Raw genomic sequence first — 25,214 nt, 5'->3', positions numbered from 1 at the left:
AAAATCCTACAAACACATGGAAAGGGGTGAAAATAGTTTTTTTTTTACTATTAGAAAAGCTTTCCTATTTTTAAAGGAAAAGAAACAAACAAGCTGTAAGAGCATGGGCAGCGAGCTCCCATCTCCGCTCTCAGCTCCGACGTGGCCAAGCTCCCAGATTGAACCCCCTCCAACAGCCTCCGAAGCACTCCCAACGAGCTCCCAACTAGTGACGTGGCGGCCTCCAGCTTCGGAGCTCCCAAGCGCTCCACAAATTTGTGGAGCGCTTGGGAGCTCCCAACTGGGCTAGGATTTACAAAAACCCCTCCAAAATCTAGAAATCGGGATCTTCTTCGTCTGTTGATTTGGGGATGAGTGCTTTTAGGGTCTTGTCGGTCGTTTGGAGAGATGAGCGGCTTATTTGCTGTGCGGGTGGCGTTTCGAGCAGACTGCGATGGCAGCTGGGCTGGGGTCTGAGACGGATGTGTGGCGAAGGAGGAAGAGTTGGGGTTGGTGGCTCGCGGCCTACTGTCTAAGATTTGGGGGATGAGTTGCTTTTGGGTTTCTGTCGAAGATTGGAGCTGGGACTGGCTTCGCTCGACAGCGAAGAGAAGCGACTTTCGTGAATATTTTTTTTAAATGGATTGCGATCTTTTGATTTGGCGGAAGCCAGGGCTGCTTTTGCATTTCTGTCGAAGAAATTGGGCTTGCCGGTTGAAAGCATTTGCAGCTGGCCAGTATTTTTTCTTGTTGATAATCGAACGTTGTGTGGAATATTGACGTTGTGAATATTGACGTTGCTGGAAAATATTACCTGGCGAATATTGACGTTGTGGAAATAATTAACTTTTGTAAAATTCAAAGCCTGTTGAAAAATAATTTTGTGTTGTAAAAAAACATCTAAAATCACATCTCACTACTCAAAATATTTCAGCACAACTCTCTCATAAAAAAAACTCAATATTATCGCCTATCAAATTAAAATTCTTATGGATCCCTCACAAAACTATTATTCGCGACCCTTACCGGTGAAGGCATCGACCCTATACTCGCCGATTCTATACAGAAGTCGCGAGAAGGCAAGGTCATCCCATCGAGTTCTCGCAATCGCAACACAACAAGTGTCATCCCAAGAAACCCCGACCACAAAAGAAGCAAAGAAGGCTTACACGGCGGTCCTGAAAGATGGCTGTCCACGCAGTATAACGCTTCTTGTGGTCTGCTTGGCCTGACAGACGAGCCAGAGACGCCATCCAAGGTACGGAGGCAAGCACAAAGATAAGTTTTGGCACAGAGCTAACGATTACTTTATCCAATACTCCACTGATCCATTGAGCCGCACACCAAACCAAATGATGCATCGTTGATCAACTATTCAACTGTCCGTCAACAAGTTCTGCGAGTGTGTTGCTCAGATTGAAGGACGACAAAGATCTGGTACGGGAATTATTGACCAGGTAAATATTTAACTTATATGTTTTTATGATATATATGTTTAATTATGTTTGATTATTCTAAATTTAACTCTTGTGTAGACTGCAGAAGTAAAAGAATTATACCAATCCCTTTATGGTAAGCCATTCGTGTTTGACCATTGCTGGGTTGAGTTGCGTCATCATCAAAAGTGGATCCAACAAATGGAATCTTACAATAAGATTCGATCACAGCCGAGAAGAACCACGAACTCTGATTCCTCACCAAACAATTCCATGCCAGCGACCCCCATCGAGTTGAACATTGACTCGGATGATGTTATAGCAAGGCCTGAAGGGAGGAAAGCGGCAAAACTCAAGAGGAAACAAAATGTGGACAAATCTGAGTCCGCTAAGTCCATTATGGGAGAGGCTTTCGCGTGGATGAAGCAAACCACCAATCAAAAAATAGAGCTAAAACAGAAGAAACAAGATGACGATATCATGAAGATGGATCTCTCAACACTCAATTCAGTTCAACGACAATACTTTGAAATGCGTCAGGCAGAGATATTGGAGAGGTGGATGTCCAAGGGTTCTTCCTAATTATCATATATTGTACTCGCATCGCATCCTCATTAGTTCTTCCTAATTATCAAATATTATCTTATATTAGATTTATGATTGTACTTGAAGTTGAAAAATTTGGCATTGAATGAAAATAACTACTTTATTAAAAATGAAATTGGCGTAGTACAACAACTTGAACTCCTTTTCTGAAATTATATTAGACATAAAGAAACTTAATCCTCGGCGATGGATCCCTTAAGCTGCCACAGATGCTCGATCAAATCATTTTTTAGTGATTTGTGTGTTTGCGTGTTCCTGATCCGATGATGATTTTGGATGAACTCAGTTAGAGGCACCGTCTGCACATGAGAAGGTTCAACGACTGGTACCGAATCAGTAAAGTCGAAGTTGTTGTCCAATTGACAATCTCGTTCATCTTCAACGATCATGTTATGCATTATGATACAAGCTGTCATGATATCTTTCAGCACACAAGGTTGCCAGAAACGTCCTGGTCCACGAACAATCGCAAATCGAGCTTGCAACACGCCAAAAGCTCGCTCAACATCTTTTCTTGCGCTCTCTTGTTGTTGAGCAAAGTATTTATGCTTATTTCCTCGTGGTGCTGGAATAGTCTTCACTAATGTGGACCACTCTGGGTAAATCCCGTCGGCGAGATAGTATCCCATATTATACTCGTGGCCATTGACAGTATAGTTGCACGGTGAAGCTCTTCCCTCCGCAAGTTGTGCGAAAACCGGTGAACGATGTAGAACATTAAGGTCATTGTGAGACCCCGGCAGTCCAAAGAAGGCATGCCATATCCAAAGATCTTTGCTAGCTACGGCCTCCAAAATAATTGTGGGTTCATGAAAATGTCCAGTATACATACCTTGCCAGGCAGTTGGACAGTTCTTCCATGTCCAGTGCATGCAGTCGATGCTCCCAAGCATACCAGGAAAACCTCGTTGTGAGCCTTCCTCGAGCAGGCGTGCAACGTCTTCATTAGTCGGTGCACGAAGGTATTCCTCTCCAAAGATGTTGATAATCGATCGAACGAACCTCTTCACGCTCTCAAGCGACGTACTTTTACCGATCCGAACGTAGTCGTCAACGGAGTCAGCGGATGCTCCATATGCGAGCATCCGCATAGCTGCAGTAATCTTTTGAAGACTAGATAGTCCTAACTGTCCAGCACCATTCCTCTTTTGGACGAAGTACTTGTCATGTTCGACGACTGCGTCGTGGATTCGAAGGAATAACGAACGCCTCATTCTGAACCTTTGACGAAAATAATAAAGAGGATAGGTTGGTGCGTCAGCAAAATAATCTTGGAATAACCGATTGTGGCCTTCCAGTCGGTTTCGATTGAGCACGATACGTCGTTTGTGTTGAACTGAAGTTGAAGATTTCTCTTGTTCTTCTTCCTCAACGACAACAGCTCCCATAAGAAAGAACTTCTTCATCATTTCATCATCGCTAGAGCTAGATGAGCTAGACATTTTATTCTGGGAGATGATGGGTTGAGGAGAGAAGCCGTCGAATTTTATAGGAATCAGTCGGTTGACGGTCAAAGTTTGCGATACCTCGAACTTCGTGCCCAATCTCGAAGACCGCGGGTTACCTCGAAGACCGTGTGCGTTACCTCAAAAGCCGCGGGTTACCTCGAAGACCGTGTGCGCTCCCTCGAAGACCGTGGGTTGCCTCGAAGACCGTGTGCAACGGTTAGAAATAAAATACAAGAGGTTTAAATATAATTAAAAGTAATGGGTGAAATATTAAAATAGAAGAGGGGTTTTTTTGATATTGTTGGAGCTCCTAACTAGGAGCTTGTTGGAGCTCCATAAAAGAAGGAGTGCCTCCCAAGGTATAATTTATTAATTTTTTATTTTAAAAAGCTTGAGAGCTCTTGAGAGCATGCTGACTAGGACTCCCAACTGGGAGCTTACTGCACTTGCTCTAACTCTAAATTTCTTACTACTATGTGATTATTATGTTGTGCTTGCCTGCCAATTGGGCAGACACAGGCTTAGTTTTTTCCAAACAACATTTTCCCCAAAATGTGATCATGAATATCTGGGGCCACATTTTGAATGATTGCCAAACATAGCCTTAGATGTCAATTTGTGATATTTGAGATAGGTTATGCTTTTTACATTCCGCTGTGGCTACGCATAATTCGGAAAATTGTTAGGTCATTATTGCAAAAGAAACTGGCTTTAAATTTTGCAAAACACCCTTCACTCTCAAGACTTGTGTCCAAGATGGGAGAAAACAATTAATGAGGTTATCTTATCTTATAAATTAAAAACAAAGCTTGAAAGTTACTATTCACACTATAGTAAATAGTACTCATGATACACCACATTTCAAATTAAAGGTACTGTTCATTAAGTATGATTGAGAACATTTAAATTACTGTTTATGCTAAGGTATATCAACAGCCTTAGACATACAGTTCGAGCGGTAATGATTTTGTTCCCATAAAAACTATTTATGCCATAGTATAATTTTTGAATATTAAACATGGTCTACATGCTATGTTTGTTTTTGGCCCTTTATACACTGTTTAAGCTGAAATGTCATTTTTTAGTCTTGAAACTACTGTCTATTTTTTTTTTTTAAAAGATTGCATATGGTGAATTTATCTTTATCAGACATTTTACAAATATAAGTTTTTTCCAATTCTATTATAGAAAATTGATAAAACTTGCTAATTCGTATATTTTTTGCTAATTGGTTTGAAAAATTACTATGTAAATAGTAATAAAAATTCGCCGCTAATATTTTTTAAAAATAGATATATAAAAATTATATTATATTTAACTTGGTGAATAATGTCTGTCCGCAACTCATGGCCTCAGGGCACGTTTGGTTGCCTCTTTTAGAGGGGGAAATGAGTTAAAAGTCTGCCAAAAGTGTCAGTTTTGATATGCTTTCTTGTAAAAACGCATCTAAATGAGTCGTTTTTGCAAGAAAGCCTGTCAAAACTGACACTTTTGACAGACTTTCTCCTTCCCCTTATGCAAACAAATAGCCCCTTAATGCTAGCCCATGGGAGTGCTCACACTAAGAAGCATAAATAAATGCTTTCATGTGAGCATATATATATATATATATATATATCCATAAAAGCCTGGTTGATGAAATGATGGACCAACAGTTCCTATGAATGCGATGCATCAAAATGGCCAATGGGATGTCTCTTTCCTGTTGATTCTGCAGCAGTTTTTGGGGGGAAGATGGCAATACAAGACGACGAGCAACAGGTTCTGGGCTTTCGATAGGGCTTTTAAGGACTGGACGCTACTAGATATAGTCGATGCCTGCCTGCCTGCAGCTCTCGAGTCTTTTGAGGAGGAGTACTAAGATAGCCGAGTTTCCAGCTCATTATTCTGATATATGGGATGGTATTTACCTGTTTATATTGACTTTAGTTCTTGGGAAAATTATGTTTAGTCACTGATTTTAAGAACTCCACGTGATTCAGCCCCCAAAATCTAAATCTATGTGATTCTGCTCTTATTCGGCTATTATTCTCTGCTAACTAACTAAGCATAGAGAGAAGAAAAAAATAAAGAAAATCCTAAGATGTCTTCCTCTTCTCCTCTCTCCTAACCCATCTCCTTTCTCCTCTCTCCCTCTTCCTCCTTTTTCTCTTAGACACCGGCATCCCCCTTCGTCACCACCGAACTTAGGTGCACGCTTCGGTCGTGTTGTTGATCTGGGGGGTATATTACTTAGAAAAACCTAATATTATTCGCTCCTTTTCTTCCACTAATTTCCCCCACACCCACTCTCTTTCTTTTCCTCCAAAACCAAAAAAATCCCAATTTGGTCGGCAATAGCGAAACCCTCGAATTCATCGGAGTTCTCGTCGAAGGGATCCGTCAAACAACAGATCGATCTCATTAGACTTAACATACAAACCATTGGACTTCACTTCCAACTCATTAGACTTAATATTCCACCATGAGCTTGAATTTAACATCAAAAATTGTCAAACAATAATCACATTTACCCGATATTTCTTTAAAATTTTATCTTTCCACGATGTTAAATTTTTTATCTTTCCACGATGTTTAAATAGAAATTACAAATTTCTTTTAAAAAAGATAGCCTAGAGGTATTGTGGAACTTGCGACGGCCTCGAGCTCCTCCTCGTCCTCCTCCGGCACCGTCTCCTCCGCCTCATTCTTCACCACCTCTTCGCCTTCAGTGTTGGAGACCGACCCGTTGTTTGACAGATTCTCCGACTTCGACGAATTTAAGGGTTTTGTCATTGCCAGCCAAATTAGTTTTTTGGGGGAAAAAAGAGAGCATGGAAAATTAATGGGAGAATAGGAGCGAATAATATTGGGGTTTTCTAAGTAAAATACCACCAGATCAACAACATGGCCGGAGCGTGCACCTAAGTTCCGTGGTGACGAAGGGGGATGCCGGCGTCTGAGAGAAAAAGGAGGAAGAGGGAGAGAGGTTGAAGGAGATGGGTTAGGAGAGAGGAGGAAGGAAGAGAAAAGAGTGGATGAGATAAAGACATTTTGGGATTTTTTTTCTCCTCTCTCTGTGCTTAGTTGGCATAGAATAATGGCTAAATAAGGGCTGAATCACATAGATTTAGATTTTGAGGGCTGAATCACATGGGAAATAGGTTGAAAGAGTTGGTCACATGGGGTTCTTAAAATTGGGGCGTTGACACAATTTTTCCTTAGTTCTTTTGTCATTGAGACTTTCAATTTATTTTAGTATTTGAACCATAAGTTTTAAGAAACTGTCATGACTCATGAGGTAGTATTTGAACCAAAATTTATTTTGGGTTTTTTTTTTCATAAAAATCATCTTTGATTGTCAATTTATACGTAAATTACCTTTAAATTACTTTTTATTACAATCAACTACATGAGCTCACTTTTAAGTCAAGTTCTTTTAGTTTGTTGTAATAAGTAGTTGTTAAATACCAAATATATCAGAGAGATGATTCTTATTGGAGGTTGTAGGGGGTCAACTACCAAAACAACTCGAGTAAAAAGTGGGTACATGTGGTTGATTGCAACAGAAAACCTTTTAAAAGTGGTGTATGTGTAAATTGATAATTAATTGATAATTTTTTAACAAAATTATCACCATTATTTTGAATATTTTCCCAAATTAGGAAATAAAAGTAACAAAGTCAGTTATACACTTCAGAAAGTGTATACTCATTGTTATGGTGTTTTCAGTCGTCAAAGTACGGTCATTTGCTAGCATCAGACGGGTGTCTCCCTACATGCACTGCTCAAATCAAATTGACGGTCATGACCACCAAGAATCCCGACTTAGCCGACTCGCCGAGTCGACATCTTCTTAGATCGACTCGAAGGGCGGTACTTGTCGACCCTCTTGTCGAAGATGACTCGCTACGAGCCGACTCGACCAGTTATTCGACGCATTGTAGAGTCGACTCGAAAGGCGTTCCTTCTCGGCACCCCTCGCTATAAGGCAAAGGACGACTTCAATCTTGAGCCTCCTCTGCTGACAGTGCGTTGGCGTCACATTAAATACTTGACATGTGCCATCATTCCTCTAGCCCCGATAGTCTTCATGACACATCGGATAACGTCGGCACCGCCATGTCCCCAATGATTTCACATTAAATACTGAGGTAATCTCTACTCCACTCGTCGACCGACACCCGTAAAGCAGGTGCTGATGTAGCCGTCATCCCATACTTGTTTGTCGCAATTCTTTACTCGGTCCGAGATTGTCATTCTACCCTTTTACCACCACTATAATAGGGTTACTATTCCAAATACCAGGGTAAGCAAGCAATCTCTGAGAATTTCGCTGCAATACACTTAAGAACTCACACGGTTCATCACTTTCCCACTCAAGTCTATCACCGACTTGATCGTCAGAGTAACAACGGGGGAACTAGTCCCCATCCTCTCACGAGTTGCTATTTGTGCAAGCAGAAACTACTCAACTCAAAACCAGATATTCGAAGAAGTTAGCGGCCCCTAATCAACCTCACCCGCATTTTATTATCTCTTTGATTATTAACATCAACACTCATCTTTATACGAACATTTGTGATGCTACATTTAAATAGGTGTAATTATGGTGGTTTGTTTCGTGAGAAACCTTTAAAAGTTCATGATATATATTTTTTTAAATTGAAACTACTCCAATATATATACAATTCAGTATGTCTCTTGAAGGAGCTTTGTTACGGGTACAAAAAATATGGGACCAATAGGAGAGACAAGTGATGTGTCCCCCTCTTATTGGATAATGAGTTTGCCATCATTAATGTTGGCCAACTCATTATCCAATAGGAGGGGGACACCTCACTTGTCCCCTCTATTGATCCCATATTTTGGGTCCTTGAGGAATTTTTCCTCTTGAAGTCACCATCGATTGAAAAGTCATGATCTAGATGATACTATACACTGCTGAGATATCTGTGGATCTTGGGAAATGATTTTTTTTTTTGGGTCTACAATCAGAATAAAGCCTTGATATATTTAGCTCCCTGATCTCTGTCGATAAGAGCTCAACCTGTAACAACAGATTCTATATATTCTTCACTTTGCTTTGGCGAAGCAACTTTTCTCTTTTCAAAATATCTCCATATGGTTGTTTTCAGTTGGCGTAACTAGCATTTCAGATATCTTCAAACTTCTTTCATGCTAAAGAATGGCATATGCTCTCTTTTCTTCATTCTTCTTTATCCCTGCTTGAGGAATATTTTGTTAGGAATCCAACATGAGAAATAATCACTTTTTAGTGGGCTTTGCAGTTACAGATGAATGAATAAAAGCAAGGGGCCCAAGAACAAACCGAACCCAATTAATCAACTGGAACCTTCTAGCTGAGTAGTAAATGGGAATATGTAATTTTGTGGATAACTAGCAGTGTTATTAGGGGGAAATAAACAAAATATATTTGCACTTTCAATTGAGAAAGCTGATATGGTCGCAGAATTAGCTAGTTTTTCTTAGAAAAAAAAATATTTTGCATAATTAGTTAACAAAACCTCACCAAACAAAGATAAGGAAGTTTAAGGCAAAGAAAGGCATCTTGAAAAAAAAAATATAGATACAGAATGAAAGATACACAAGCCTCTTATAATAATAAAAAAAAAAGATTTGCAAAGGAACCTAAGAAGCCACAATATCTAAATAATGCCCAAAACATCATCAGTTACCTGAAAAGAGATCATTAGATGTTAACACCTTATTAGTGATAGCATAAAAGAAGGCATCAAATAATAACTAACAAACAATTAGATCTCAATCTGATAACACTTTGTTAATGTCCACAATGAAGCCACACTCATCATGCTCAACTTGCAAGGCCCAATCCATACAAAATAATTCAGAAATCATTATAAGATGTATTAGTAACTTTTGTTTAAGACTGTGAAAGATCCCCCATGCAAAGCAAATTAAAAGGAAAGCCACTACTAAGAACTCAAGTCAAAACTAGTGAAGTACACATATATTATTGGATTTGGATCCTCTCCACTACAAAAAAAGTAGTGGAGGGACCACTACTTTTAATCTCAATCGTTGATTATTTAGTAGGTGGTTATGATACAATTTAAATGTAATACTTACCATACCCCGTGTATTGCACTCATTCCTAATTGTACTAAAAGAAAAAATCACAACCATCAACTAAATAATCAATGACTATGATTATGTAGTGGTCCCCTCCGCTATGTTTTTGTAGTGGAAAGGATCCGAATCCATATACTATTTCCATACCCCCCCTAAATCTTTTGTAACTATTGTTTATACACATGCATATAGATTATATACACGTATGCATATAGATTATTAAGGAGTTAATAAAATTTTTATGCACAAGTGTGTTTCATATCATGCACGCATCGCGTCCGACGGAATTCTAGTCAAGACTTAAGCAAAACCTGAGTAACTCCTCAAAAATTATCTCATCACTGCCAAAAAAAATTAGGAGGTATATAGTACTTTTGAGTTTTTTTTTAATAATGTATACTCCACTTTTGTTATCTTAATATCCTCTCAAAATATGTTACGTACATTCACATTAATGCACAAAAGCTCGAATAGACTCAATTATATAAACTGAGAAATTCAGTAGTACAGCAAAAGCTTCACTGAGAAACAAGATACATCAGGAACAGAGGAGAATTTTCATTACAAGGACCCTCAAAAGACTTAAACTAACACATAACTGAAACAGTTCAGTTAACCTCTGCAGGTTATGGGGGGGAAAAGGTAGTAAGCTACAGAGGGAAAACAGAGGGCCATAATTTATCAAGAACTAGAACTGTCTCAGAGCTCTTGATGATGGAGAGTATGAGATTGGTGAAGAAGAATTAGAAGCCCAAGCTCCATTATTGACCTTTTCTTCTTCTTCCTCCTTCTCTTGTTCTTTACGGCTACCGCCGACAATTGCAGAGAACACTTCACTTAGGATCTTGGCCTTGATTTGGCCTCTTTTTGGTAGGGGTTTCTCACTTGTTTTCTTCTCAAAGCTGCGGATTTGATAAACCGTTGCCATTTTTTTTTTTAGAAAGAGAGGAGTTGTGTGTTGAGAGTTTGAAGGGTAGATTGTGGCAACGAGGAATGGGTTGGTAGAGGTTTATATAGGAGGAGGTGGGGTCCTTTGCCTTCATGTTTGGATTGCTTTGCAAAAATATTCTTGGTTTCTTTTCATGGAATTAATTATTCTTTAGGATGAATGAGAATATTTTGGATTAGATATTTGCCACTTTATTCCATTCAATTATTAGTTTGTAGTAAGTGGGCTATTTACTAAATTGCAGATTGTTAACAATCCTCTTTGGTAGAGAGTTTCAATAGGAGAAGAGAATGTGAGGTAGAGTAGAGTAAGGGGAGAGAAACGTAAAAATAAATTAGAAAGCGAAGAGAGAGAGAGAGAAAATACCTCCAATTTAAAGGGACGCAAGAGTGAGGGGGAGAGAAAATGAAAAATAAACTAAAAAGTTATGTACCTCTCCTCACTCCCTCTCTAACTAAACAAGAACCACAAAAGGTATATCCTTCCTTGCACCTCATTGAACCTGACTTCATCTTACCTTTCCTCTCTGTACGGTTCTACCTCCTACCAAATCGAGAGGAACTTACAGAATGTTAGGCAATCTAGCAAAGATAAATACGTGTCAAATAAATCTGTTTGTTTAGTTTTGTTTTTCGTTTTCTTTTTTGTTGTTTAGTATATTTTTAACTCAATGACGTGATTACTCTCCTAAGCACTTCTTTTGATCTACTTATTATTCAAGCAGTCCTAGTTGTTAAGGTTCTACAATAAAAGTTTCTATAATCACTTGTTTTTTTTTTGAAGTTTATTGGGGCTCAAAAGAAGTATTCTGGTCGTTTGACTAAGCTTTTTATAGTATCTTTTTTATGCATGTGCATGTACATACACATACATACATTCAGATAGAGATGGCCTTCTGGTGTAAATAACATTCAGATAGAGATGACCATCTTTTGATAGGTTTCAGGTTCATAAGTTAACTATCACAATCACAAAAGTACCCAGTACGTAAAAGCCACTTCCAGTCATTTTGTATGAAAGAAATGTAAAATATAAACCTGCAGGCCCAAGTTTGAGTCTGTTCTGGTTAATCATCTTGACTGTTAAGCCCTATTTAAAGTTGGCAATATGTAATATAATAATTTCTAATTGATGCTAACTAAATTGGCTCAAGCTTCAATTGCTTACCAACATAAAAGAAAGCTCAAATCAACTTCAAACATATTTGACTAAGAGATATATTACTTTGATAGATATCAAACTAAAATTTGCAACGATCATTAGAAACTATTAATATTTAGCCTAAAAGTGTATTTTACACCTAATACTTTAAGTAAAATAACTGTTGGGAATTTAAACGCCTAAACCCCTAATGCAACGAAAACACAGATAGAGAACAGTACACCAAGTTTTACGAGGTTCGGCAACTGCCTACGTCCTCGGGAGCCACACAGTCAATTTCTTATTTAATCTAACAAGAAATTACAAATCAAGAGCAAATCTCTAAACTGAGATTTCTCAGATTAAACACTGTAGCTACAGTGTTAATACCCACAATATAAAACCCCTCTTCTCTTTTCTCTCTCTTCTTAAAATCCCTATCTTTATCTCCCCTCAAAATGGGATTGAGAGCTGGAGATCAAAATCGCTGCTGCGATTTAAAGGGGATGAACGCTACTGCGTTTAAGAGAGTTGAACGCTACTGCGTTTGGGGTTTTTCACCGCCGCCAGAGAAAGAGGTCGGGAGAAGGAGCAGCAAACCCTAGGCATCGGGTTGCTTATTTATAGAGGGGGATGACAGGCTGGCGACAGCCTGTCGCCAGCGATCTGCTCGGACGCGAGCATGGGAGGCCTGGACGCCGAGGTCGGTGCCAAAAACACCGAGGGTCGCGTCAACATCGAGGGTCGCGTTCGCCCAAGAACGACCATCGCGTTCGCCCCAAAAACGACCATCGCGTTCGCCTGGGGGGGTTCATCGTCGACTCCGCCACTGTCACTGCGTCTTCCTGGAGCTCGTCGGAGCTCCTCCGTCATCGTAGGTTGGTATCCACCCCCAACCTAACAATCTCCCACTTGGAGACCAAACCGACGGCAACAGGCTATCTCATCAAACTCCTCTTCTCCTGTGTGGCTCCGCCCTCATCATCTATGCATGAAGGCCAACTGAAGTTGCGCACAACTCCAGTTTCTGAAAGGTCGATGCCTTCGTCAACATATCCGCTGGATCCTTTCTTCCTTGGATATTCTGTTGAAATCCTTTGACAACTCGTCGGGCTCTGTATCTTCTGGAACCATTCTGCTCCTTTTTCACTCGATACACCCACTTGTTGTGACGTGCCTTCTTCCCCATGGGGGGGGGGTTCACCGTCGACTCCGCCACTGTCGCTGCGTCTTCCTGGAGCTCGTCGGAGCTCCTCCGCCGTCGTAGGTTGGTATCCACCCCCAACCTAACAATAACTACTTAAAGCAAAACATATTATCTTACAATGATACAAAACTATTAACAAATGTTAGATCCAAGGCGATCTAGAACGTGTGTAGGTCTAAAAATAAACAAATGTGAATCTTTCGGTTTAGAGATAAATTTCTTTTTAAAGAGTGGGTGAGTTTAAAAAACAAATGAGGCGAAAAAAAAACTCACATCTACAATTCACTGTGTTGCTACATTAACATAACATGGCAAAAGTTAAAATATAATAATTAAGATATTTGGTTACAAGTACATCTAACTCTGTAAAAGAAATTACTATGAATATGAGTGAGCTCAAAAAATGGAGGGGAACTTTGGGCTTAGAGGCAGCAAAAAATTTTATGGATTAAATATTTAGTTAAAAAATACATCGTAGCTGGCCATTTAAAATAAAAAAATTACTCACAATGTATACCAAACTGTTGAAATACGAAATAGATTCAAAATAATATTGAATATTTTTTGTAAAAGTAGCTTTGGAAATGAGTGAGTTAAAAAATAAATAGTACGACTTTGGAATGAAAGTATACTAGGTTATAACAAAATACAAAAACTCACATATGATGAGTTGGTGAAAATATAAAATGAGTTTAAGATTTATTCAAATGAGTATTTTTGAATCTCAAGAGAATGACTTTAATAATAAATAAAGACAAGATTTTAGGTATATACACAAGAACTCCTTTTAGGAAGAGGGTAACTTAGAAAGGCAATGGGCTAAAATTTTGAATTTATATACAAAAATATTTTCGTTACTGCCTCATTAGCATAGAAAAATAAAAAATAACACAATGTTAAGTATTTGATTTATAAATATACGATGTACCAAAACAGTAGAAAACAACTCATATAAAACCGGGGTGGTTTATATCATTAATAAAATAACCATATTCACAAACTAACCATTTAGCCACCCTTGGATGGTATAGATTACCCTAGTAGATAGAGTATTCTGAAAGAATTTCTACTCACCAAACCACTTAGGACAATAATTCTACATGTTAAAATGAAATGTAATAACTTACATGTATAAAAAATTGCAAGAATACTTAGGAAAAAAAATCTTTGGAAAGTGGGTAAATTTAAAATAAATTAACATAAAACCTTAAACTTGTAGGACAAAACTCTTCTATCATTTGTGACACTGCAACAACGAGAAAAAAAAATCTAAAATAATACTTAAGCATTTCGTCTAAAACAATGTACACCTAGATTCTTAGAACAGAAATATAGGAAGTCAAAATGGAATATAACAACTTAAACCATATGTACAAACTATCACAAATTGAGTTTGAAAATAGGTTGGTGTAATTTTTTGACTCAAAGAGTGATTCTTGAGGTGATTTTTGAGGTGTGTAGTTTAAAAGTAAATAGATCTAATACTTTAGATTTATTAGATAGGGGAAAGGTTTGTAGCTATAAAGTCAATTTCCAGGTACAACTTATGATATAACAAATTTATGAAATATAAATTAAGTTTAAAAAATTCATTAGAGTATTTTAGGTCAAAGACTGACTATGAAGATGGAGTAAATGAATTTAAAAATAAATTACGGAATATTGTGTTTATAGCAAGAAAAATTCTTCATACGGTCCTTCATTATATTATTGTAGTTGATGGAGTATTTTAGGTTTATGGTTAATTTTTTAAGTGGGTAGACTTACAAGTAAATTAGGTTAGCTAATTGGGTTTATAAATAAAAATCCTATTTATTTATTATTATTTTTAGCTATATTGAACTAATCTTGCCGAGCTGAGAAAATTTCATGCCCACAGAGCATCATGTACTTGAGATGAATTTTTAAAGTTGTGGACTTCTAAGCAAATTGAGTTGAAAATTGGGTTGATAAATAAAAATTACTTATTGTCTTTTTTAATAAGAAGCTATTGTGTTACGCTGTAGAATAAATAGTGCTAAGCTACATTATAACCCCAATAACTTTAGTATATAGATAAAAATCCAAATAGACTTTGACATATACAATAGTTAAACTACAGTTTGGACGGGTGTAGGAAATACCCAAATTGTCTCATTGTTTGATCTATCAACCGTGCTTAGGGTCTGTTTGTTTGCACATAAGTAATTATGAAGTAGCTGAAGTAAATGAAGTAGAGGCTACTCTGCGACTTCCAAGCAAAAAAAATATGTTTATTTCTCTGAAAAACTTACTTCCAATACTTTCTGAAACGCTGATGTGGTGCCTACATGTCATCATTACTTCCAAAATATTTTTCCACCCCTCAAAGCTCGGAAGTAATTCAGAAGTAAGTGAAATGCATATTAAATAGGAAATAACTAATTTTTCTTATTAATATTTCTTTCATTGGTTACTTCCTAACAACTTTTTATCTCTATCCAAATGAAACAAGAGATTGAAGAATAAGAATTATATTTCCACTACTTTAAAAAAAATATGTGAAAAAAAAAACTACTTCAGTGAATTTTGTAGTTTTACATGAAGCCCCATCTGTAAAACTATGCGGGTCACAATGGTTTTTGAGTACATGTGGGGTTGTGATGATTAGGAGCATGATTTAGAACTTGATGAAGCCTAATAAATGTCAAAATGCAAGTTTCTCAAATTCGGAGGCAGAAAATTTTGCCAAATTTGTTTGACCAGTTGACCCGTGCAATGAAAAAGTCTGAGATCCTAGTTCATGAAAATAGTTGGTAGAAAGTTTCTATTGACGTACTATGAGCTTGCATCATCCATGTTATACATTGGCGCAAAATTTCAAATCATTATTAGGTTGAAAATAGTAAGGACGTATCTCCTATTATTTCCTTCTTCAAATTAATCATATAATTTACCATATCTTTCGAAAAGACGAGGGGATAAAAGATAACCGAAAAAAGGAAGCCAGAAGCGTTTTCTTCAAACTCAAGGTATTGATGAAAAACCCAACCTAAATTGTTCTGAATTTTCTTCCTTTTTTTTTATTTTTTTATTTACAGATGAGAAAGGCAAATTTGATGAGTTGGTTGAGGACAAGGGCGCGAAGATATTGATTGAGCCAAAGGCCTTGATGCATGTAATTGGATGACTCGTGATATTTTTTTGATGTAAAAAAGCATGACTTGAAGTTTTGAGAATTTGATATTTTTTTTGGTTAATTTTTTCGGCAGAAAAGTAGCGCCCTGGATCTTATTGAGTCAAAAGTCATAAGAGGGCGGTCGCATACAAGCAGGCGCCATGATAACCCGGTCTCCATCCGCTCAAAGCGCAACCGGTGCCTTTTGGCAAGGGCACGAGGATCCCCAGGCCGAAGCCCGAGTTTAATTAATTACTAACCCCTATCAAATAAATTCCGGGTGTGTGGATCCCACCGCCCATTCCTGTATTCAAATACATAACGGAAGACTGTACGTATAATAATATCAAGCATATAAAGGAATCAAAGGTTAACCTCGTATAGACATACGATGGATAATCTTTTTTTTAAAAGGTCTACGCATTCGAAAAAAGTACATATTCCTGTAAGATTATAATAGAAATTGCCAGGAAAGCAGTGGATAGAACACGTTATTAGCTCAATCGAGGTGATTCAAGAAAAATTGTAACTATAACGTCTACAATGCAATTATAATCGTAGAAAAGAACCCTTTTTCTTATAGAACAACTTGCTACAAAGGAAATCGCGATTCTAAAGAAAAGGGTTCACTTTTTGCAACCGAAGTTGTTAAAAAAAAAAAAAAAACTAATCGTTTTAAAGAAACAAACAGATGCAATTGCAATTGCAGTTTTTTTGCAAACAAAGTAATATGTCAGTCATCGAATGAGCAGGAGGTTGCCGGTGAAGCCCCAGCAGACTCTCTCTCTCGCTTGCAGTCCCTCGGAGTCACGACTCCGATCATCTTTCCGCCTATCCGACGCTTAACCTCGCCTCTCTTCGGCGGCAAACGCCTCCCTTCATTCTTAGGCCTGTGGGCATCAGCTCTCACTACTGTTGATTTTTCTGTAATGCACATTGGAGATGTTTTGTTATGTGTAGCCCTACGGAGTCACAGGAGTTTTTTTGGAGGGGGCTTGCGTTTGAAGCAGATGGAAATGAAATGAATGGTTTTTATAGGCAATCAACACCGGAATAAAATAAAATGAAGTAAAAGTAGGGTTTGGTGGCTAAGCACTAGTGTCAACTGCAGTGTAGAGCAGATCCCTACAAGATCTATCAAGTTGTAATTAAAGTTTGGGTTAGTTGTGAATAGGCACCTTGTACTAATAGCCGAATTGCATATAGGCCCCTATAACCCTTAAAATTGGGCCAAGATTGATCCTAGCCCGGTTTTATCCTAAACTGAGCTACGGTTATTCTACTGGGGGTGGTTTGGAGAAGAACCCGCTTAAAAGCCAAATTTTGGCTTAAAAAAAAACCGGGTCAATTCTTGGCCATGTTTTATCCAAACACAAAATAAGAAAAAATTGGATCAGGTTCAGTCTTGTCCCGGTTTTAAGCAATTGCCAAACACAGCGTTAAGTTTGTTCTTTGTAAATAATCGTTATGCACGTTTACAGTAAGTACGACAGTTTATGCAGTTCGTATGTTTCATTTCGTAAAGCCCAAGTTTAACTTGAAACTGGCGGAGTAGAGAGAATCCAGTTGCCTATCTGCAGCAATAGAAGTAAGGGTTTTTCTTTTTTTTTTTTCTTTTTTTTTCCTTTGGGGGGTGGGGGTGTCTATCTGCAATTAACCCATTAAAATTTCATTATAGTTTAAGTGCAACAGGAAATGTGATGTTGCTGTGTGTCCAACCAAATCTTTTAGAGCTTAAAGATACTGAAAGCAAGATGAGTCAACTTGGTCTTCAGTCTAAAAACACGCCGACACTTGGAAAGAGCCTTTAAAACCCTAGAGAATGGAACTGGACAATAGTTGGCGTAGAAGCATCTGGTCCCTTAAGTGGGTATGCAACAAATATTCAGTTGAAGGAATAATTTGCCGAAGCTTGCCATGTTTGCGTTATACATATAAAGCTAAAAATTCCATGAAATGAACTGGGATTATGCTACTTTGACTTAGAAACTGTGATAGTGTAGAGAAGCACAACATGTTCGGAGGTTTCTATGACGCTGAGAAAACAATGAACCATCATCTCATTGTTCTCTACTGAGATCGATAGTGTCCTCGTACGTATACTCTGTTTTCATTCATTGATCAGACATGAGCTTACTTCGTCTCACGCATCGAACACCTCCTGCAGGAATAAGCTTAAAATTTTGTCGGTTATTTTCGCAAAAAAAAATTCATTTAGACTACACTGATTATAGCAGACTCTTAGAGCTACACCTTTCCACCAGATTATAACTTGCATGTCGGTTACTTTTATCACCTTCAACCCACATCTTGTAGATGTTCACAATTAACTGAGTTAGATTTAAACAAGCAATGGATTTCAAACTGACAATTTAGTTCTGTATGAATGTTCGCGAAACCTGGTGATACTAACTCCCAGACAATTCTCTTAATGAAAATCTAGCTATCCACTCAACAGTTGTCCCGAAAAAAAAGTGCACAGGTAATTACACAGATGACACAAGTTTTCAATACCCCCCAGCAACAATTACATATATTTAGTACTAGAGTTGCCTGGGAGCAGAGACATGGAAAGATAATTATCCATTAGCATGTTTCCCGCATGAGTCCTAACTTTCGCTAGGACACATGATCACGCTCGAGACAAATATCATACATTTTGCTAGTTGTGTTTTGGTTTAGTAACAATACTATATATTGGTACCAAAATCATATAAATTTTTATGATGTACGAGTTCAGAATATCCCTAATATAATAAATTGCTCCCTAGGAAGTGTAGACTCAAAAATTAGGTTTATGTTGCGATATTATCTTTTATCTCTAAGTCAAGAGACGTAATCTCAGAAAGTGGTCTATTCAGCTTCTTCACTCTATCTGATCCTTATAGTGGATTGTAACTATTTATATTATGTTTTAATCCCATTCTTCCAGACTTTTCGTTAGTCCGGACATAGTTTGAAGAATCACATCTTGACTGTGTAAATTTAAATTTAAATATAATTTAAATTTGATGACAAATCAGATAAATTCCCCAACTGCTAATTAACCTTACAGGATCAGTGTCGTACTCTCTTTAGACGATTTGAATGGAAAACAACCTGGAGGGAAATGTTGAATATTCCAAAAGCCAACATGTCGGCTTCCACTAAGGAAGTTCCTCTTGTCTACGCTAAGCTCCACAAAGTTCCCTGAAAATAGGTTTATTAAGATCTCTCATCACAAACTTCCAATTTTACATACATCCTTTTGAGAAACCGGGAGAAGATGTACAGGGGATTTATAAAGCAGAGAAATTAGATATAGAAGTATAGAACATACACGAAAAGGAAGAGAAGATGAGGGAGAAGGACAATAGTAGGAGATAAACAAAAAGATTAAAAGACGAAACAGACTAAAATAGATTTCTGAATCATGGGGTCATGCTTCTCCAGTGTAAGGTCATACTAGAAAGATTATGCTATTACAATCAGCTTCCATCGGTATATGTACATGAATAACAACACAAGCTCTTCATAAGTTTCCTTAAATTCCAGAATTCAAAATCGAACAGAACGGGATCAAACTAATAGCGCTATGCAACACATCATTCACTATATAAACTGATTCTCGCTTTGCAGGAGCTCAGCATTGTATCAAAATGACAACATAATCAAATCAAATTAACAACAACAACAACTTACATGATCAAATCAGCACTATGCCTCATCCTCCAACTTCTTCACATACGCCTTGAGCACCATCACAACATCCCTTGCTGGTGCTTGTAGCGTGCTAACCAAACCCAATGCAGGCCCTTGCACTGCCCCAAGCAGCTTCGCATAAATCTCCGCTCTGCTTGGCATTGTCTCGAGCACCTTGAACTCATCCGGCCCATAAAACCTGCCTTCAAAAACTGCCCCTGTAAAATCGTTATTCTCCAATTTCCTCTCTTTCTGAAATGCCCTGTAACCGTAAAACAAATAGTTAAAAAATAGTTGGTTAATTTGCTCATCTAACTATCTGATTATGTTTGATTGAATGGTTCATTTAATAGTAAATAAATAAGTTGTGTCACTCTGTTCATTAAAAAAAAGAATCTAAGCTTGAGCACTTACAACTTGCGTCATGACATATGAGATATTAGGGTTATGTGCAATGGAACTCCTCCAAGGTTTCGCCAATTTTAACATTAATACCTGAATTTCTATTTTGACTCTGATACCTCAAAGTGCAAAAGCGTTGATTTTAGTTTTGTTCGAGAATATCAACACAGAAAAGCGAATGAGTAGCAAAATTTCTTCTCAAATTTCAGTTTTTTAAGCTCAGCACAAGTAAGCAACAATGTCAGGGCTTTAGGGGGTATCACATTGTCAAATCAACGTCAATTTGAAAACTCTGGGCTTACCAAATCGTCAAAATAGAACTACAGGCTATCAAAAAGTTGAAACCTTTCGCACTATTCGAATCGATTACCTGTAGGGTTTGAGAGCCTCAGGGATCTCCTCGCTCTTGACAAACATCCAAGCATTCATCCCCTTCATGCAAGGCTTCAGCGCCTCCCACTGGGTCCCCTCAATGGCTTTGCCGACGAGAGTGTTCTTGGCGACGAGGAGGGTCACAGACTCGGGTAGAGATCGCCGGAGGTCCTGGAGCTGCTTGACGGTGAGGCCCTTGTATCTGATTCCGGCGACGAGGTGGCTGCTCTCTAGGTTTTCTTTCACCGTGGAGACCGTTTCCTCCTTCCTTGTGCGGCTGATGGCGGAGCGGATCGTTAGGGCTTTGGATTTGGGGGTTTTGAGGTGGAAAGCTGGGGTTTTTAGGGTTAGGGTTTGGGGAGAGGAGGGAATTGAGAGGAGAGAGGTCTCCATTTTGAGAGGGTGAGGTTGAAGAGGGGAAAGAGAGCGGGGGGATTGGGAAATAATAATATACCACCTTATCCTTTTCTGTGCAAGGGCATTTTCGGCATGCAAAACTTCAAGTGAGAGTTCAAAGGAATCTATTCCTCTATGCAAATGAGAGACTCCCAGATTCACTATTCATACTATAGCTATATTATTACTATAGCATATTACTGCAGCAACCATGAAACTGGATATTATGGTTTTTTTTTAATGTTACTGTAGTATAAGGGGATAATGTAGCAAAGACGGGATAATGTGGTAATCCAAAAAAACTGTAGCAGTTAAAACCAGGATTTCTATAGCGGGAAAAAAATGTCGTGCTTTGCAACTTACTAACTCAAGTAAGATCGATTATGAGACGTTGAACCGTTGCGCGTTAGCAGCTTCCAGCTTACCAACTCGGTTAGCCCCTCTTAGAACATCACCATAGAGTTTTCTACAGGGCAGAAAGTCTAATGATTTGTCAATTAGCAGAAAATTAGAAATCTAGGTAGAAAAGAGAAATTTCGTAGCAATTTTGTTAAACTTTATAATTTTTCTTTTGTTAAAAAAGGACTTCAGATTTTGTGAAGAGGAAAGGAAGCAATTTTGGTAAGCTGTCGCTAGAGGGGAAGAGAGTATATCTCGTAGAGAGAAAGGTCCCATGAAGCAAAAGCAGTAAGAAGAAGAAAATCCTCTAAATAAGAGCTCATTGCCTAAAACACTTTGGTTGATATTTCACTCGCATGCATGGATCATAATTTCAACCATCTAGTTACCAGACAAAAATATACCGAAAGAGACCATTAACATCCTCTTTCACACTGCGAGAGCTGTTGATGAACAGCCAAGGTAAAGTTGAACTTTCCTTCATTTTCCTTGACCATGATCGTCGATGTTCCAGCGATAACATAAAGCTCCCACCTCAGGAAGTGTAGAGCAAATACACTAGTCTCTTGAAAAAGCCAAAAGGAGATGCTTACATATGCATCTAGGCTTAATACCGAATCATCACAAAAAGTTACCAGGTTAGCTTATATATGCTTGGAAAATATCGACTCCACAACCCCTTGAGCTATGGGATGATATGTATCGCGAGCCTCCACGAAAATCCTTTTCGCTATCATCTTCTCTTCTTCTCTAGTTCCCTGGACTAAAGCAGTATACAACGGTCGAAGGTACTTCATCCTTCCAACTTGCTTCAGAGTCTTCTCAACCTCACCAAAATACTGCTTGCATCCAGATGTGATAGCTAGCTGAAGAAATGCAACCTTAACCTCGTAGTCCCTGCTTTCTGCTAGATGATATCGTGCATCTAGAGAAGCAAGCTGCATACAGAAGAAAATAAAAAGATGTAGTGTTGTGATTATATTGATATAGAATTCTGATTGGGTTGATATTTTAAGTGTTTGTACTCAATCCTTAAAAGCACTTCAAAATAAATTGGTTAGTGAGTACTGAAAACTACTGTATCCATAAACTACCCTTAGAAATAAGAGGCAAAAACTAGGTGATAGAAATGAGAATGTTGGCAATGCATCGAAAGGACTACTAAGCAAAATGGAAAAAGGTACAGAATATGAAGAAAGGTGAAGTAAAAATGCCTTTGTGCTGGGATCCAATCCACAATCTCCATGAATGACAAAAAAACATCTTGAAAATAAAGAAAAGCCTGTTGATTCGTATAACTAACAGTTGAAATAAAATTATGGTGCTAATGTTGGAGGCACTTAGGACATCATCAAAGAGAACATGAATTCATCACCAGGACAGCATTAAAGAGGATACGAATTCATCAGCAGGGTATACCACAAGTCAGGCAGCAGTCACCATACGGTTAGATTTTTCGCTGTGCCGGAAGATGCTTCCGAAATCAATAGACCATAACATCTAATTTCAGAGTTTCCACTCATTGTCTCTAAATTACTGTTGTGAATAAAGTTTGTTATACAGTAATAGGTTATAAAATTGATGCATACTCTTTCCAGATATCGTGAGTGATCTATCTTAATGAAGACTAAGTCGTTAAGGGCAACAATGCACTGGTCATCATATGAAGAAAATACATCCACTCGTAGTAAGCTGCGTCTTTGATGGAAATAGATGATTGGGAGAATGGTGTACATTGATAGACAAATCTATTGCTAAGTTGATCTCTAGTTATATCAATGATAAATCCCTGTTGTAAAATAACGTATAACTAGAGAACAGAGCATTTCACATTATATCATCCTTAAAGGGAAGAGCTCACCTGAGAAGGATCAACAGATTTAGGAAGATTCTCCAAGTAGAGCTCCCACTCTTGTACATGCCAATCTGCCACCTCATCCTCCCTTGGCATTTTTCCAAGCTTAAATTCATTTGCCAAAGAAACGATCTTTGTATATAGAATGGATTCTGGCTCAACTGCATCGGGAGGGATCCCTGTACCTTCGACCCACAGCTTAAGATCAATCTGATTCTCTATTCCAGGAACATTTGCCACCAAAAACTCAAGAAATGTGTCTGTGTCTATTGATTGAAACTTAAAGGTTGCAATGTACTTCTTTATAAACTCATCAAATGCTGGTCGACCAATCTATGATATACGTAGAGTGATTAATTTACGTCACATTATCAAAGCGAACCAAAAGAAAAATATTATAGTGAGTTCTACCTGGCGTTCAATCCGCCAGAGAAATTGAAACCCTTTCTCATATGGCACTTGAGAATAAACATCATCAGGATCCACTCCCTGCTGATTCTGCTTCAGCTTTGTGAACTCCATATTATCCTTAAACCTCTCCATCTCGTCATTCAAACCCCTCCATCCAATCCCAATATTTAGAGCCGCTCGTTCCTTTCCTTGCACTACCTCGACAATTCTCCTCTCTGCATATGTCGTGAAACCCTGTAATTTCAAAATCACGTACCAGAAGGCATAATTTCATTAATTTATTCATCTGAAGAATAGATACATGGACTATATGAAATAAATATAATGTATTGAATCGAATAACTTTTTGAGAACAGTTTTGCAGCCCCTTGCAAGATTTTAACTCATAAACTCACATGCTTGTGAACAAAATTTCTTTGTAGGGTACATTAGAGTAATAGGATTGTAAAAGGTTGCTTTTTAGTAAATACAATGAAGCAACTTATAAATAAAATAAATATATGTACCTCATTGAGCCAGAAATGCTCATTAGTCTTGTTTGTAATAAGGTTTCCCGTCCAGCTATGAGCGAGCTCATGAGCTACCACCTGCATAGGCACAGAATGAGAATAATCCATCAAGATTAAAATTAAAGTTACACTTCAACAAATAATAAAATAAGTAAAATATCACAAATAAGATAGAAATGTTTCCAGGTATGAAAGATTCTATTCAACAAATAATAAAATAAGTAAAATATCACAAATAAGATAGAAATGTTTCCAGGTATGAAAGATTCTAAAAGACGACGCAGTTAAATAAAAAATTATCACAAATAAGATAGAAATGTTTCCAGGTATGAAAGATTCTAAAAGACGACGCAGTTAAATAAAAAATACTGTTCTTTCTTAACAGAAGCAATGGCTTCAATTAAAGCACAATAATAACTTTGATCTAAACACATCATGATGTTTTTCAATACTTATTTACATCAGAAATGTTCATGAAAGAAATTGAAGAAATGATTTGGCTCAAAACTCTTTTCCTGTGAAAGGAAAAAGGATTGCAACTAAGCTCTTGTAGCAACAATGCTTTGCCAAATATTCAGAAACAATTTAAAATGATAACTTTAATACGAAAAACAAACAAAAGAACGATGAAGTAACAAAATATTTACAACTCCAGGACAACTGCCGCCAGTAATTAATCTGTTACAAGGACACTTCTGTGTATCAACCTCTATAAATTTCAAAAGCTTGTGAATGGAATGTCCAATTGAAATAAACGCTGAATATGGCTAATCAAACTAAGCGAAAAAAATCATAATAGAATAAACATAAAGAAGTATACAGTCTCGGTATCTTTAACCAACAAGCAACACCAACACCAATCAACATTTACCCAAAGTTAAACTAAACATAATATAATTCTCAAATGCATATACTAAATATTCAAACTTATACCTGAGCTCCGGTGGCATCCCCTTTGATCACCGTTGGTGTCAAGAAAACCATCCTCGGATTCTCCATCCCTCCATAAGGAAAGCTCGGTGGCAACACCAACAAATCAAACCTCTCCCAGTCATACGGCCCAAACAACCCCTCCCCAACCCTAATCATCTCCTCCGCCCCCTCAAACTCCCTCGCTGCCGCCTCCAACACCTCCCCTCCTCCCTCCGCATACACCCTCGTCCTCGGCCCCACCTCCCTCTCCCCAATCACCCCT

At 37.9% G+C, this 25,214-nt stretch overlaps 3 protein-coding genes across 4 annotated transcripts in view; all 3 read right to left on the bottom strand.

Annotated features, from left to right (window-relative positions):
• Nucleotides 2,187-3,545, bottom strand: LOC109820520. The gene has a single exon (XM_020386676.1). It carries the CDS (start codon nt 3,461-3,463, stop codon nt 2,195-2,197), a length of 1,269 nt encoding a protein of 422 aa, XP_020242265.1. The 5' UTR covers nt 3,464-3,545; the 3' UTR covers nt 2,187-2,194.
• LOC109851198 (50S ribosomal protein L10, chloroplastic) lies at nt 17,838-20,889 on the bottom strand. 2 transcript variants are annotated; one of them, XM_020421233.1, is made up of 3 exons: nt 20,448-20,889; nt 19,676-19,937; nt 17,838-18,155 (listed from the first exon to the last, which is right to left on the bottom strand). In XM_020421233.1, exons 1-2 carry the CDS (start codon nt 20,840-20,842, stop codon nt 19,691-19,693), a joined length of 642 nt encoding a protein of 213 aa, XP_020276822.1. In that variant the 5' UTR covers nt 20,843-20,889; the 3' UTR covers nt 17,838-18,155; nt 19,676-19,690. The 2 variants fall into 2 exon arrangements, with proteins under 2 accessions (XP_020276822.1, XP_020276821.1); XM_020421232.1 differs by lacking the exon at nt 17,838-18,155 and having other exon boundaries at nt 19,437-19,937.
• LOC109821911 (leukotriene A-4 hydrolase homolog) overlaps nt 21,646-25,214 on the bottom strand; it is a 5,095-nt gene continuing 1,526 nt past the window's right edge. The window contains 5 exon segments of the mRNA XM_020388068.1: nt 21,646-22,182; nt 23,106-23,432; nt 23,511-23,744; nt 24,017-24,097; nt 24,953-25,214. The exon segment at nt 24,953-25,214 is cut by the window's right edge and continues 19 nt beyond it. Of these exon segments, the coding sequence (XP_020243657.1) occupies nt 21,889-22,182; nt 23,106-23,432; nt 23,511-23,744; nt 24,017-24,097; nt 24,953-25,214 (1,198 nt within the window). The 3' untranslated portion in view covers nt 21,646-21,888.

This window comes from Asparagus officinalis, chromosome 8 (assembly GCF_001876935.1).
Source record: "Asparagus officinalis chromosome 8, Aspof.V1, whole genome shotgun sequence".
In the NCBI taxonomy this organism is placed as follows: domain Eukaryota; kingdom Viridiplantae; phylum Streptophyta; class Magnoliopsida; order Asparagales; family Asparagaceae; genus Asparagus; species Asparagus officinalis.
The sequence above is the reverse complement of the archived record's forward strand: the minus strand, read 5'-3'. Positions and strand labels throughout refer to the sequence as shown.

Excerpts from the sequence above, each read along its gene's own strand:
- LOC109820520 (XM_020386676.1), bottom strand. The coding sequence starts at position 3,463 with ATGTCTAGCTCATCTAGCTCTAGCGATGATGAAATGATGAAGAAGTTC.
- LOC109851198 (XM_020421233.1), bottom strand. The coding sequence starts at position 20,842 with ATGGAGACCTCTCTCCTCTCAATTCCCTCCTCTCCCCAAACCCTAACC. Across the intron at positions 19,938-20,447 it reads GAGGCTCTCAAACCCTACAG|GGCATTTCAGAAAGAGAGGA; the intron begins GTAATCGATTCG and ends TTACGGTTACAG.